This window comes from Nipponia nippon, unplaced genomic scaffold, assembly GCF_047370975.1.
Source record: "Nipponia nippon isolate SJK-2023a ecotype South Korea unplaced genomic scaffold, ASM4737097v1 scaffold_18, whole genome shotgun sequence".
NCBI classification, from domain to species: domain Eukaryota; kingdom Metazoa; phylum Chordata; class Aves; order Pelecaniformes; family Threskiornithidae; genus Nipponia; species Nipponia nippon.
Genome location: NW_028262334.1, coordinates 10,643,304 through 10,654,651, shown reverse-complemented (window position 1 = coordinate 10,654,651; position 11,348 = coordinate 10,643,304). Strand labels below are relative to the sequence as shown.

Sequence of the window (11,348 nt, the reverse complement as noted above, 5' to 3'; positions counted from 1 at the left end):
AAAATGGGGGGGGGGGGGGGGGGGGGGAGGGAAGGTCAATTTATATAGAAAAATACACTTTGGGAGGGCAGGAGCAGAGGAGCAGACAAGGGTCGGGCAACAGGTACCAGAGTGTCACTGTGGTCCCGCCCCTTAGAAAACTCTATGGTGCTCACGAGGAAGGGCTCTGGAGCCACCCTCTCTGGTGGTGAGTTCGCTGGCGGCTCTGTGGTGCAGGTGCCTTTCTAGCCAGCAGTCCTCCAGTGACTCCACAGTTTGGTGGTCCAGAGCAGACAAGATTGGGGGACAGAAGAACCAGAGCAGCGCTTGGCATCTCTAGTTCTCTGCAACCTCAGGAGCTGCTGAAACCCAGGAGATGAGCTCTCTCTCTCCGCCTCTCCTCTTTATGTCCCACAGTCCTCCAGGAGGGTGCCTCTCTGTCGCCTGGGGCGCTGCTCTATGCCCCTGGGGTCTGTCAGTCCTCCAGGAGGGGTTCCAGGAGGCCCCGGCGGCGGTCAGGGGCCGCTTGTAGCTGCTCCCACAGGCGGTGGCGGCGGCAGAAGAGGTCAAGGGCGAGGGTCCGGGCCACCCCCCGGCCATGGGGGTCTCGCTGCAGGGCCTGGTGCTGGGACACTGCGGGGGAGGGGACGTCAGGGTGGAGCCCAGACACCAGGGTCCCCTCCACTGCACCCCCCTGCCACCTCTGGCACTAACCCAGCTCATTGGCGATGGCGGCACGGGCAGGGGCAGAGGCTGAGGCCCAGATGGCATCGAGGACACGGCTGCCATTGCGGTGACACGCCAGCGAGAGGAAGTGACCCTGTGGAGGTGAGTACAAAGCAGGAAGTGATGTCAGCAATGGGAGGAGCTTAAAAGCATCATGGTGGGCCACTACCGACCCCCATTTTGTTAAAGGAGGGGCATGAAACCCCCATGCAGCTCAATGGGGAGACACCATATGGCTTTGAAGGAGGGCTTGAAACTGCCCCAGAACATCCCATGAATGGGGATCTGGCCCCAAAATGCTGCTGGGGGGGGACCCTGAAAGCGGGGGTTCAGCCCCAAACTGGCACTGGGGAACCCCACCCCTACCTTGAGCTTGCGGAGGAGGCGGCGGCGGGCACGGGTGGGGACGGTGGGTGAGGCAAGGAGGGCGTCCCAAACCCGGCTGCCAGGGGGGCTGCGGGCCAGGGCAGCCAGCGCAGGGTGGGGCAGCGCCTCCAACCCTGCCAGAACCGGCCCTGGGTCCCTGAAATGCAGCAGGTGCTGGAGAAGGAGGGAGCCATGGAGGGTGATGGGGCCCAGCGAGGGCTGCAGGGAGAGAAACAAAAATAAAAGGGTGGGGGAAATAAAAGGGTGGGGGCAAGTGGGGGTGTCAGAAGACCCTCAAAAGCCCCCCTGGGGGGAGTCTTGGGGCAGATACAGAGCCAAAAAGAAGTTTCGGGGAGTATAAAGGGGCTTTAGGGGACAAATAGGGGGGCAATTGAAGGGGTTGGGTGCAACTGGAAGGACAAGGAGGTCCCCAAAGCCCCCCAGGGAGTCTTGAGAGATTATAAGGGGGGCCAGGGGGTAAGCAGGGGACTTAGGGGGCAAATTGGGCAGGTGGGGCAAATAATTGTGCAAGGGAGCCAAACAGTGGATTTAGGAGGGGAAACTGGCAGTTGGAAGAGTCCATAAGGGTTCTGGGGGGCAAGCAGGGGGGGCCTGGGGGCAAATTAGGGGAGGTGGGGGGTGCGAGGGGGAACTGGGGGCAAGTGGAGAGGCAGGCAGGGAGAACAGGGGGGTGAAGCAGCCCCATCCTCACCTCTGGCTCCGCCCCCTCCATATCCTTGTCCCCGCCCCCAAAGGGGCAGAGCCTGGCCAGGAGCCCCACACAGGCCTGGCGTCGCTCCCGTGGATCCCAGCAGCCAAAAGCCTATTGGAGGAGAAAGGTGAGGAGGGTGGAGCTTGGGGAGGGGCCTCTGAGGGGGCGGGGTCTGCATTAAGGGGCCCAATGCCCTCCCTCCCCAGGACGGGCACTAGGACCAAGCAGAGGACTGGAGAAGCAACTTTAATATGGGGCGGGGCTTCCTGAAAAGAGGCGTGGCCTACCTAAAACACCCAACTTGTCTTAAAGCAGCAATACCATCTTAAAAGGGCAATGTGCTTTGAAGTGGGCCCACCCCTTGTCCCAGCCAATAGGGAGCCTGCATTGCAAAGGTAGGTGGAGCTTTGTGGGGGTGTGGCTTGCCCTGAGGGGTGTGGCCTGCCCGAGGGGGCGGGGCTGGTCCACCCTCAATAGGGACCCCACTGGCATCCAACAGGGACCCTTTGTGGGGCTTAGGGTAGGGCTAAGAGGAAAGAGGTGTGGCCTAAGGGGGAGGCGCTTATTTAAAGGCACCAGGCACCCTCCCAGGTTCTCTGTGCAGATCATCACCAAGAAGGGCAAGGCCCTTCCCCAAGGGCGGGGCTTAGGAGAAAAGGGGGTGGAGACTAGCATTGAGGGGGCATGGCCTACCTGGAAGAGGCAGCGCAGCGCCTCCTGCTGGAGGCTGGGGTGTCGGCAGCAGGCACCCAGCAGGGCCGTGAGCACCCCGGGGTGGCCGCAGGCCAAGGGCTCAGCCAGGGCAGGGCCCAGCTCCGACAGCACCTCCCCAACCTGGGGGGTGGAGCCAGCATCAGCCCTGCCTCCTCTGTGCCCACAAGCCCCGCCCACCCTGTTGGTCCCTGCCACCCAGCTGCAAGGTCCTGCCCCCACCCACAAGCCCCACCTTCCCCAGGCCCTTCTGCAGAAGCCCTGCCCTCAAGCACCCCACCCAATCGGCTCTTCCCTGTGAGCCCCATCCCCCCCTTCAGGCCCACCCAATAGACTGCAGCTCTGTGCCATAAGCCCCGCCCCCAAGGAACACTGCCCAATAGCCCCACCCACAAATACATCCCTCCCTATTAAGCTCTGCCACAAGCCTCCCACCCAATAAGCTCCATCTTCACCCACAGGCCCCACCCCTTTAAGCCCCACCCCATCCATCCTCTCTTCCCCAGCTCCGCCCCTCCTGGGCCCCCTCCCCCCACCCTTCCACACCCCACTGCCTTAAGCCCCGCCTACCACATCAGCAGGGGCGTGGTCCAGCAGGCGCTGCAGCCCATGATTGGCCACCCGGTGGGCAGCCACGCCCCGGAGGTGGCCCTTCAGCTGCTGATGGAAGAGCTCCCGCAGGCACTGGGGCCCCACCACCGCCATGGCGGCCTCCAGCAGCCGACTGCGCTCAGGGTCCTGCAACCCCCACACCAGGGTGCTGGGGACGACCAATCAGAAAAGGGCAGCCGGGACCCACACCCAATCAAGAGCCAGGCCCAGGTCCCGTGCCCCCTTCCCCCCACCGAAGCAACAGGAAGCACCCCTGGGTCAGCCTGGCCAATCAGTGGCCAGCATTGGTAGAGCACTGACCAATGAGGAAGGGTCTGGTGGCTGGCTGGCCAATTAGCAATAGGGGTTGGGGACCCCTGGCCAATCAGGAGCAAGCCTCAAGAAGCCGCTAGCAAATGGGGGGGAGCCTGGGGGTTGGCTAGCCAACCAGCAGCTGACTTTAAAAACAGGCACCAATAGAAAACAGGCCAAAACTCCCCCCACCAATCATGAAACAATGCCCAAGACCTCCCAGCCAATAGGGAAACAGCCCCAGCAAACCCCCAATCCATGGAAAGCAGCCTCAGGATCAACTAGCCAATCAGGAAAGGGACCTTCAAATCACCAGCCAATCAAGAAATGGCACTAGAGAACACTAGCCAATAGGGAGGAAAGCGATGACCATTAAGCCAATCAGCAAAGGGCACCTGTGAACCCCCAGCCAATCAGATATCCGCCCCAAATGCCTCTCAGCCAATGGAGGAGCACCCTCAGAGCCAGCCGGCCAATCAGAACACCCCCCCCCCACACACACCTCACAGGGCCCAACAGGAACTCACCTCTCAGTAGGGGTGGGGATGGGCGGGGCCAGCTGGCCAATGAGTGCATCGCAGAGGCGGGAGCAGGCAGGCGATTGGCTGTGGTGCAGCACCTCCAGTGCCACCTGCAGGCAGAGGCTGGCGCTGGCTGGGGACAACAGGGCTGGGGGGACAGGGGGGCAATTAGAGGGGGCAGGAGGACAATTGCAGGGGGCAGATAAGGGACATCTCCCCGCCCTGCCCCAGGGGCAGTTGTGGGGTATTTGGCTCCCCACCGGGCACTTACAGGCCAGATGCTCCTCAAAGACCTCTGCTAATTGCCCCAGGAGGAGTGGGAAGGAGGGGGGAAGCTCCGCCCCCTCTGCCACTGCCTCTGCCGCCTTGACTGTCAGCTCCACCCCCTTGGCCTTTAGCTGCGCCCCTCCAGGGGGCAGCTGCGGGACTCCTGGGGGTAACAAGCCAGAGATGAAGGGGGAGGGCAGGGGGAAACCCACACCCCCCCGCTGCCCCCCCCCAGTTAATTACCCTCCATAGACACCCCCCCCAAATGCCCCTGTAGACCCCCCAGGCGCACCCCAGCCTCCTCCACTCCCCTCCTGACCCCCAAACCTGCCCCAGACCCCCCAACCACCCCCCAGTTGCCCCCCAGACCCCTCCAAAGCTGCCCCAGACCCCCTCAATCACCACCCAGTCTCCCCAAACCTGCCCCAGACCCTCCCAATCACCCCCTAGCCGCCCCCCCCCCCCCAACACCTCACCTGCCCCTGGGGCACCCCCTAGCACCCGCAGCAGTGCCCGCACCACAAAGCTGCCGGCTGGGTGCTGGGCAAAGGCCACCAGGTCGTCCCTCACTGCTGCTGCCAGCTGTCCCACGGCTTCCTCCGCCTGCCCCACGGCTTCCTCCGCCTGCCCCACGGCCTCCCCCAGGGCGGGCAGCACCCGCCCCAGGGCAGCCTCCAGCACCCGGGCCCCCAGTGGGTGCCCCGCTGGTCCCCCCAGGCCCCCCACCACCAAGGGGGGCAGCACCCGCCCCAGCATCCCCAGGGGGGCCTGGGGCAGCAGTGCCTGCAGCACCCGCGACCCCCCCGGGTCCAGGGCCACCCCCAGCCCTGCTGCTGCTGCCTCCGCCAGCACGTTGGGGGCAAAAAGGGCTGCAAGAGAGCAAAAAACAGAAGGAACTCCTTCATTACCCCCAAAATGCATAAAGATCCCTTGGAAAACTAAACAGCTTCTCAAAATACAGTTATTTAACCCAAATACTCTAAATGTATCCTCCCAAGAGCTACACAATAACCCCAAACACCCCCAAAGACACTCAGGGTTCCTCCAAACCTGCCCACAGACCCCAAAACCCACTCAGAGATCCCCAAAACCCCTCAAAATCCCCCTAGATCTGCTTATGGACCCCCAGAGCCCTTCATGATGCTGCAATACATGTTCACAGACCCCCAAAACCTCTCAGGGCACCCCCAAATCTGCCCAGAGACCCCAAAAACCCCTGAGGGACCCCCCAAAACCCCTCAAAATCCCCCTACATCCAATTATGGACCCTAGATCCATATGAACTTCTCTAGATCTGCTTACGGACCCCCAAAACTCCTCAGGACGTTGCAATGTATGTATGTTCACAGACCCCAAAAACCTCTCAGAGACCCCAACTCCTCTCAAGATCCCACCGAATCTCCTCACGGACCCCAAAAACCCCTCAGGAAGCCTCAAAACCCCCTCAAAATCCCTCTAGATCTGCTTACGGACCCCCAAAACCCCTCATGATGATGCAATAGATGTTCACAGACCCCCAAAACCTCTCAGGGCGCCCCCAAATCTGCTCACAGACCCCAAAAACCCTTCAGAACGCTCCAAAACCCACTCAGAAAGCCCCCAAACCCTTCAAAATCCTTCTAGATCTGCTTCCGGACCCCCAAAACCCTTCATGTTGCTGCAATGTATGTTCAGGGCGCCCCCCAATCTGCTCACAGACTCTAAAAACGCCTCAGAGACCCCCAACGCCCCTCAAGACTTCGCCAAATCCCCTCAGGGACCCCCACCCCCGGTCCGCTCCTCACCGAGCTCTTCCGCGCTCAGCCCCTCCTGCAACGTCTCCAGGGCCCGTCGGAAATACTCGGCAGCATCGGGCTCCAGCCGCGGCCGCAGCCGCGGCCCCGGCCCGGCCGCGCTCCGGGCCGCCCGCCGCACCCCCATGGCGGAGGAGACGCGCCGCTTTCCCAGGATGCGCCGCGTGGGAGAGCGGAAAGGCGGGGATGACCCCCGCCGGCCGCCGTACAGCGCCAACACGGTTTAGCCCTCGCCGGCCACCGTATGGGTGGGGGAGGAAAAATGGCGCCGCCGTGTTGCCTCTTTGTATCCCAGCATGACCCTCGGTCCCGCCCTCTCCCGGCGGCCCTTGCGCCGTCCCGGACCTGCTCCTGGCAGGCTCCGGCTCCGGTTTGTTCCCGCTGGGCCTTTAACGGGGGCGGGTTGGGGTTCCCTCGGACTCGGGGTCCCTGACTGCTGCTCTCTCCCGCAGCTGCCCGACCCTCCCCCCCCCCCCCCGCCCCGAGCCGTCGCCATGGTGAGGAGCCCCCACCGATCCCATAATCCTCCGGGGTACGTGGCAGGGTGGAACCGCACAGCACCAAGATGCACTGCAGCGGCTTCCAGTTCCTCCCAGTTCCTCCCAGTCCTTCCCAGCGATCCCTGGAGCCCCCAGTGCCTCCTTAGTGACCCCCAAACTCCCTCAGTGTCTTCCAGTCAACTTCCAGTGACAGCTAGTTCTTCCCAGTCAATCCCCAATCCCTCCCAGTGCTCTTCCAGTGACCTCCAATGCCTCCCAGTCACCTCCCACTGACACACCCCCCCAGTGCCTCCCAGTCACCTGCTAGTGCCTCCCAGTCAACTTCCAGCTCCTCCCAGTGCTTCCCAGTCACCCGCCAGTGCCTCCCAGTCAACTTCTGCTGACAGTTCTTCCAGTCAACCCCCAGAGCACTCCAGTAACTCCCAGTCCCCCCCAGTCCCTGTCAGTGCTCTCCCAGTCCCTCCCAGTGTTCTCCCAGTGACCCCCAGTTCCTCCGTCTCCCCCCCAGTGACCCCCAGAGCCCCCCAGTCACCCACCAGTTCCTCCCAATGCTCTCCCAGTCCCTCACCGTGCTCTCCCAGTGAGAACCCCCAGTTCCTTCCAATCAACCGCCAGTGGCCCCAGTGCCTCCCAGTCACTCCCCAGTGCTTCCCGGGGCCCCCCAGTCAACTTCCATTGACAGCTAGTTCTTCCCAGTCAACCCCCAGTGCACCCCAATAATTCCCAGTGCGTCCCAGTCCCTCCCAGTGCTCTTTCAGTGACCCCAGCCCCTTGACCTCTGCCCCTGGCGGGAGCAGGGGGAGCTGGATGTAGAGGTGCTGGTGCTGATGGGCGCCATCCTGGCAGCCAACCCCAGTGGGGGAACCTGGCCCGTGAGCCTACCAACTGGTCCAGACCGGGGGCACTCAGGACCACTGGGAGGGGATGCTGGGGATGAGGGGGGATTGGGATGAACTGGGAGTTACTGTGAGTAGACTGGCAGGCACTGGAAGGTTGCTGGGGGGGGGATCTATGGACATGGGGGAGCACTGGGATGTACTGGGAGGCGATTAGTGGGTACTGGGGAGCACTGGGAGGAGTTTAGGGAAGGATTTCTGGGTACTGGGGGGCATGGGATGCACTTGGAGAGGATTAGTGGGTACTGGGGAGAACTGGGAGGTTACCTGTAGGGGATTTGTGGGCACTGGGGGGCACTGGGAGGTTACTGGGAGGAGAGTTATGGGCACTGAAGGGCACTGGGAGGTTATTGGGAAGGGAGTTGTGGGCACTGGGGAGCACTGGGAGGTTATTGGGAAGGGAGTTATGAGCACTGGGGGGCACTGGGAGGTTGCTGGGCGGTGCCTGGGGGGGGCACTGGGCAGAACTGGGCTTTACTGGGCTGTCACTGGGGTCACCACAGGATGCCAGGGGAGCTTTCCTTCATCAGGAGGTGCTTGGGGGTGAACCCCCAGTCCTACGAGGCCCAGCACCACCGGGGCTGGGTGCTGCGCCACGCCCCCACCGAGCGCACCCTCTGCAAATGCCTGCTGGCCACCGACCCCTGCAACTGTGAGTGCATACTGGGAGGCACTGGGGGGGCTTTGGGGTGATTGGGGGGACTTATGGGGCACTGGGGGGCTTTAAAGCCTGAATTTCTATCTTAGAGGGCACTGTTTTTTACTGATTTGGGATTGGAGGGAACCTAAAAACACTGGTTTGTACTGAGATGCTCTGGGAGGAGGGTTTGGGGACTGCTGGGCCACGCTGGGAGGGATATAAGAGCATCTGAGCTGACTGGTCTGTGCTGAGAGGGAAGGGGGAGCTGCTGGGCTGTACTGGAGGGAGTTTTGGGGGTGCTGAGTCAGCAGCTCAAAGTTAGAGCTAACCTGAGGGTTGCTGGGCTTACTGGTTTATATTGGGAACTGGTGGAAGAGGACTTGGGGGGCGGTCTCAGGACCTACTGGGAGAGACTTTTGCAGGTGCAGGGCTCACTGGTTTATGGCAGGAGCTGGCAGAAGAAAGTCTGGGGGGTCTTAAACTACACTAGGAGTGGGTTTTGGGGTGATAAGGGTTACTGGTTTATACTGGGAGTTACTGGAATGGGGCTAAGGGGCTCGGGGGGAGCACCAGCACCCACTGGTCCTTACTGGTGGTCCCCAGCCCATGCCTGGGAGCATAGCTGGGCACTGGTGGCCGAGGAGGACCCCCAGGCTGAGCTGGCCTTCGTTAGGGCCCTGCTCAGGCACGACTTTTCCAGCCTCTCCTCCTGGTACCACCGGGGCCGGCTGCTGGTGCCTGCCCAGATGCCGGGGTCCCCTGGGGGTGGGGCGCTGCCACCCTACCACCTCCAGACAGGTGAGTCCCCAACACCCCCCTGGTCCCAAAAACACGGGGGAACCCCCCCAAATGCTGGGGTCCTCCCTGGGTGCTGGGGTTCTCCTGAATGCCTGGGCCCACACCCACGTGCCAGGGTCCCCTTGCTGACCCTCCCTTTCTGCTTCTTTCCCCCACAGAGCTGGAGCTGGTGCAGGACGCCATCTTCACTGACCCCAATGACCAGAGCGCCTGGGTCTACCTGCGCTGTATCCTCTCCTGCGGTACGTCCAGGTCCTGTCCCCTCCCTGAATGCCTGGGTCCCCCCTACAGCCTCCTCCCTGCTGAGCGTTCTCTGCCTCTATGTCAACTGGGAGGACGTGATGCTGGTGGTGACCTTCAACCCGCCCCGTCATAGTGAGCCCAGACACCTGGGTCCCACAGCTGGGGACAGGGAGCTCAGCACTGATGGCAAAGGTGGACAGCTCTGCCCTAGAAGGGGCATGGCATTCGAGGGAGTTAGGCTTGTACCTGCTCCAAGTGGAGCCTTATCTATGAGGCACAAGGATAAGTCCACACTGGAGAAGGTACACCTTGAATCATCAGCGGCTGTGTGTGAGGTCATGCTGGAGCACCTCAAAGCGTGTGGCCAAGGATAAGCCCACGACAGAGCAGGTACTCCCCGGGAGGGACTGCAGCCATGGGTGAGGCCATGTTGGAGCAGGTTTACTTCTGAAGGGACTGTGGCTGTGGGTAAGGCCATGCTGGAGCAGGGGCAAGGGGAAGAGTTCATTGCAATGTTAAACCCTATGGTCTGGCCCAAAGGGGCCGGGGTGGAGGCTGTAATGGAAATACCTTTAAATTGTTGTAACCCATGATTTGAGTTGCATGTTACGGGAATTACTAAAGCAGGAACCACCTGAACCAATGGAGGAGAAGGCTTCCAAGAAGCAGGGCAAGCACAGCAGTGACCCGACCTGAGCTACTTTGGTGCCCAGTAACTCCACACAACACACCACCTCTCCTGTCCTGACTGACCACCATCACAGATGGAGCCCAGAGTCATGCCCTAAATGAACTCAGTGGACATTTGTGGACATTTATGGACATTTTACAGAGGTGGGCCACAGGCTAAGGGAATGAGATCTGTGTATTGTATCAAAGGATGGGAAGGGGCGGGTGGTTAATGAGGATGCATTGGATAGTGTGGGACCTGAGCACAATGTAAATGGTATGGAATAAGGGGGGAGAACATGCTGGTTTCAGCTGGGGTAGAGTTAATTTTCTCCGCAGTAGCCAGTGGGGGGCTATGGTTTGGATTTGTGCTGGAAACAGCATTGCTAACACAGGGATGTTTTAGCTATTGCTGAGCAGGGCCGACACAGAGTCAAGGCCTCTTCTGCCTCTCCCCCCACCCCAGCAGCGAGCAGGCGGGGGGGCACCAGGAGCGGGGAGGGGACGTGGCTGGGACAGCTGACCCCAGCTGCCCACAGGGCTGTCCCACACCGTATGGCGCCGTGCTCAGCACCTAAAGCTGGGGGAAGAAGGAGGAAGGGGGGGTGATGTTCGGAGCGATGGCGTTTGTCTTCCCCAGTCACCGTTACGCACGATGGAGCCCCGCTTTCCTGGGGATGGCTGAGCACCTGCCTGCCGGTGGGAAGGAGGGAATGAATTCCTTGGTTTGCTTTGCTCGCGTGCGCGGCTTTTGCTTTACTTATTAAACTGCCTTTATCGCAACTCACGAGTTCTCACTTTTACTCTTCTGATTCGCTCCCCCATTGCACGGGGGGGAGCGAGCGAGCGAGCGAGCGAGCGAGCGGCTGGGTGGTGCTTAGTTGCCGGCTGGGGTTAAACCACGGCAGGGGTACAAGTTACACTCCAGAGATAACAGCGTGCCAAAAGAGACCCTCTAAAGCCTCAGGATGAACTGAGGCAAGATAAAATAAATAAAATGCCGAAAGAAAGTTTAAATAGCAACAGGACATGTGACAAACAAGAAAGAATTAAAAAGCAGGGATAGACACCTTGATAAAAGTAGACATAGAAAGAAAATTTACAAAGCAGAAGGGTACAAAAGTAAAGACAACAAACTAGATAAAAATAGACGAGGAAAGAAGATTTGAAAGCTATGGGGTACAGGAGAAACAGGAAGCAATTAAAAAAACAGGGAGAGACATCAAACTAAAACAGAGACATAGCAAGTACATTTTAAAAGTGACAGGGTGCATTACAGACAGGAAAGAATGAAAAGATAGGGACAGGGAGCTTGATAAAAATAAACATAGAAACAAAATTTGAAAATCCAAGGGATTACAAGGGGAAAGAATTAAAACATAAGGACAGCGAACTAAATAAACAAAGACATAGATAATTTAAAAAGCAAGGGCACTAAGGAAATGCAAGAAATAATAACAAATAAAAGACAGTAAACTGGATAAAAGCAAACAGAAAATATAAAAGCGGCGTGTTAAATGACAGACAAGAAGGAATTAAAAACTAAGGACTGGCCTGTTGATAAAGGTGGTCACGGAAAGCAAATTTTAAAAGCAACGAGGTACAGGACAGACAGGGAAAAAAG

The 11,348-nt window shown here is 59.8% G+C and overlaps 2 protein-coding genes across 10 annotated transcripts; one reads left to right on the top strand and one right to left on the bottom strand.

Moving 5' to 3' along the window:
• Window positions 1-17: 17 nt before the first annotated feature.
• Window positions 18-6,248, bottom strand: NOP9 (NOP9 nucleolar protein). 3 transcript variants are annotated; one of them, XM_087755004.1, is made up of 10 exons: window positions 5,970-6,248; window positions 4,662-5,054; window positions 4,190-4,348; window positions 3,925-4,066; window positions 3,065-3,254; window positions 2,477-2,617; window positions 1,784-1,894; window positions 1,072-1,290; window positions 694-799; window positions 20-612 (listed from the first exon to the last, which is right to left on the bottom strand). In XM_087755004.1, exons 1-10 carry the CDS (start codon window positions 6,103-6,105, stop codon window positions 455-457), a joined length of 1,755 nt encoding a protein of 584 aa, XP_087611130.1. In that variant the 5' UTR covers window positions 6,106-6,248; the 3' UTR covers window positions 20-454. The 3 variants fall into 3 exon arrangements, with proteins under 3 accessions (XP_087611131.1, XP_087611132.1, XP_087611130.1); XM_087755005.1 differs by lacking the exon at window positions 2,477-2,617 and having other exon boundaries at window positions 18-612; XM_087755006.1 differs by lacking the exon at window positions 1,072-1,290 and having other exon boundaries at window positions 19-612.
• LOC148056101 (geranylgeranyl transferase type-2 subunit alpha-like) lies at window positions 1,906-10,511 on the top strand. Of its 7 annotated transcripts, none has more exons than XM_087755010.1 (5): window positions 6,275-6,348; window positions 7,878-8,026; window positions 8,618-8,812; window positions 8,971-9,054; window positions 9,683-10,511. In XM_087755010.1, exons 1-5 carry the CDS (start codon window positions 6,275-6,277, stop codon window positions 9,691-9,693), a joined length of 513 nt encoding a protein of 170 aa, XP_087611136.1. In that variant the 3' UTR covers window positions 9,694-10,511. The 7 variants fall into 7 exon arrangements, 4 of the variants coding, with proteins under 4 accessions (XP_087611136.1, XP_087611135.1, XP_087611133.1 ...); XM_087755009.1 differs by having other exon boundaries at window positions 9,680-10,511; XR_015704186.1 differs by lacking the exon at window positions 6,275-6,348 and adding an exon at window positions 1,906-2,178 and having other exon boundaries at window positions 8,971-10,511.
• The last annotated feature ends 837 nt before the right edge of the window (window positions 10,512-11,348 follow it).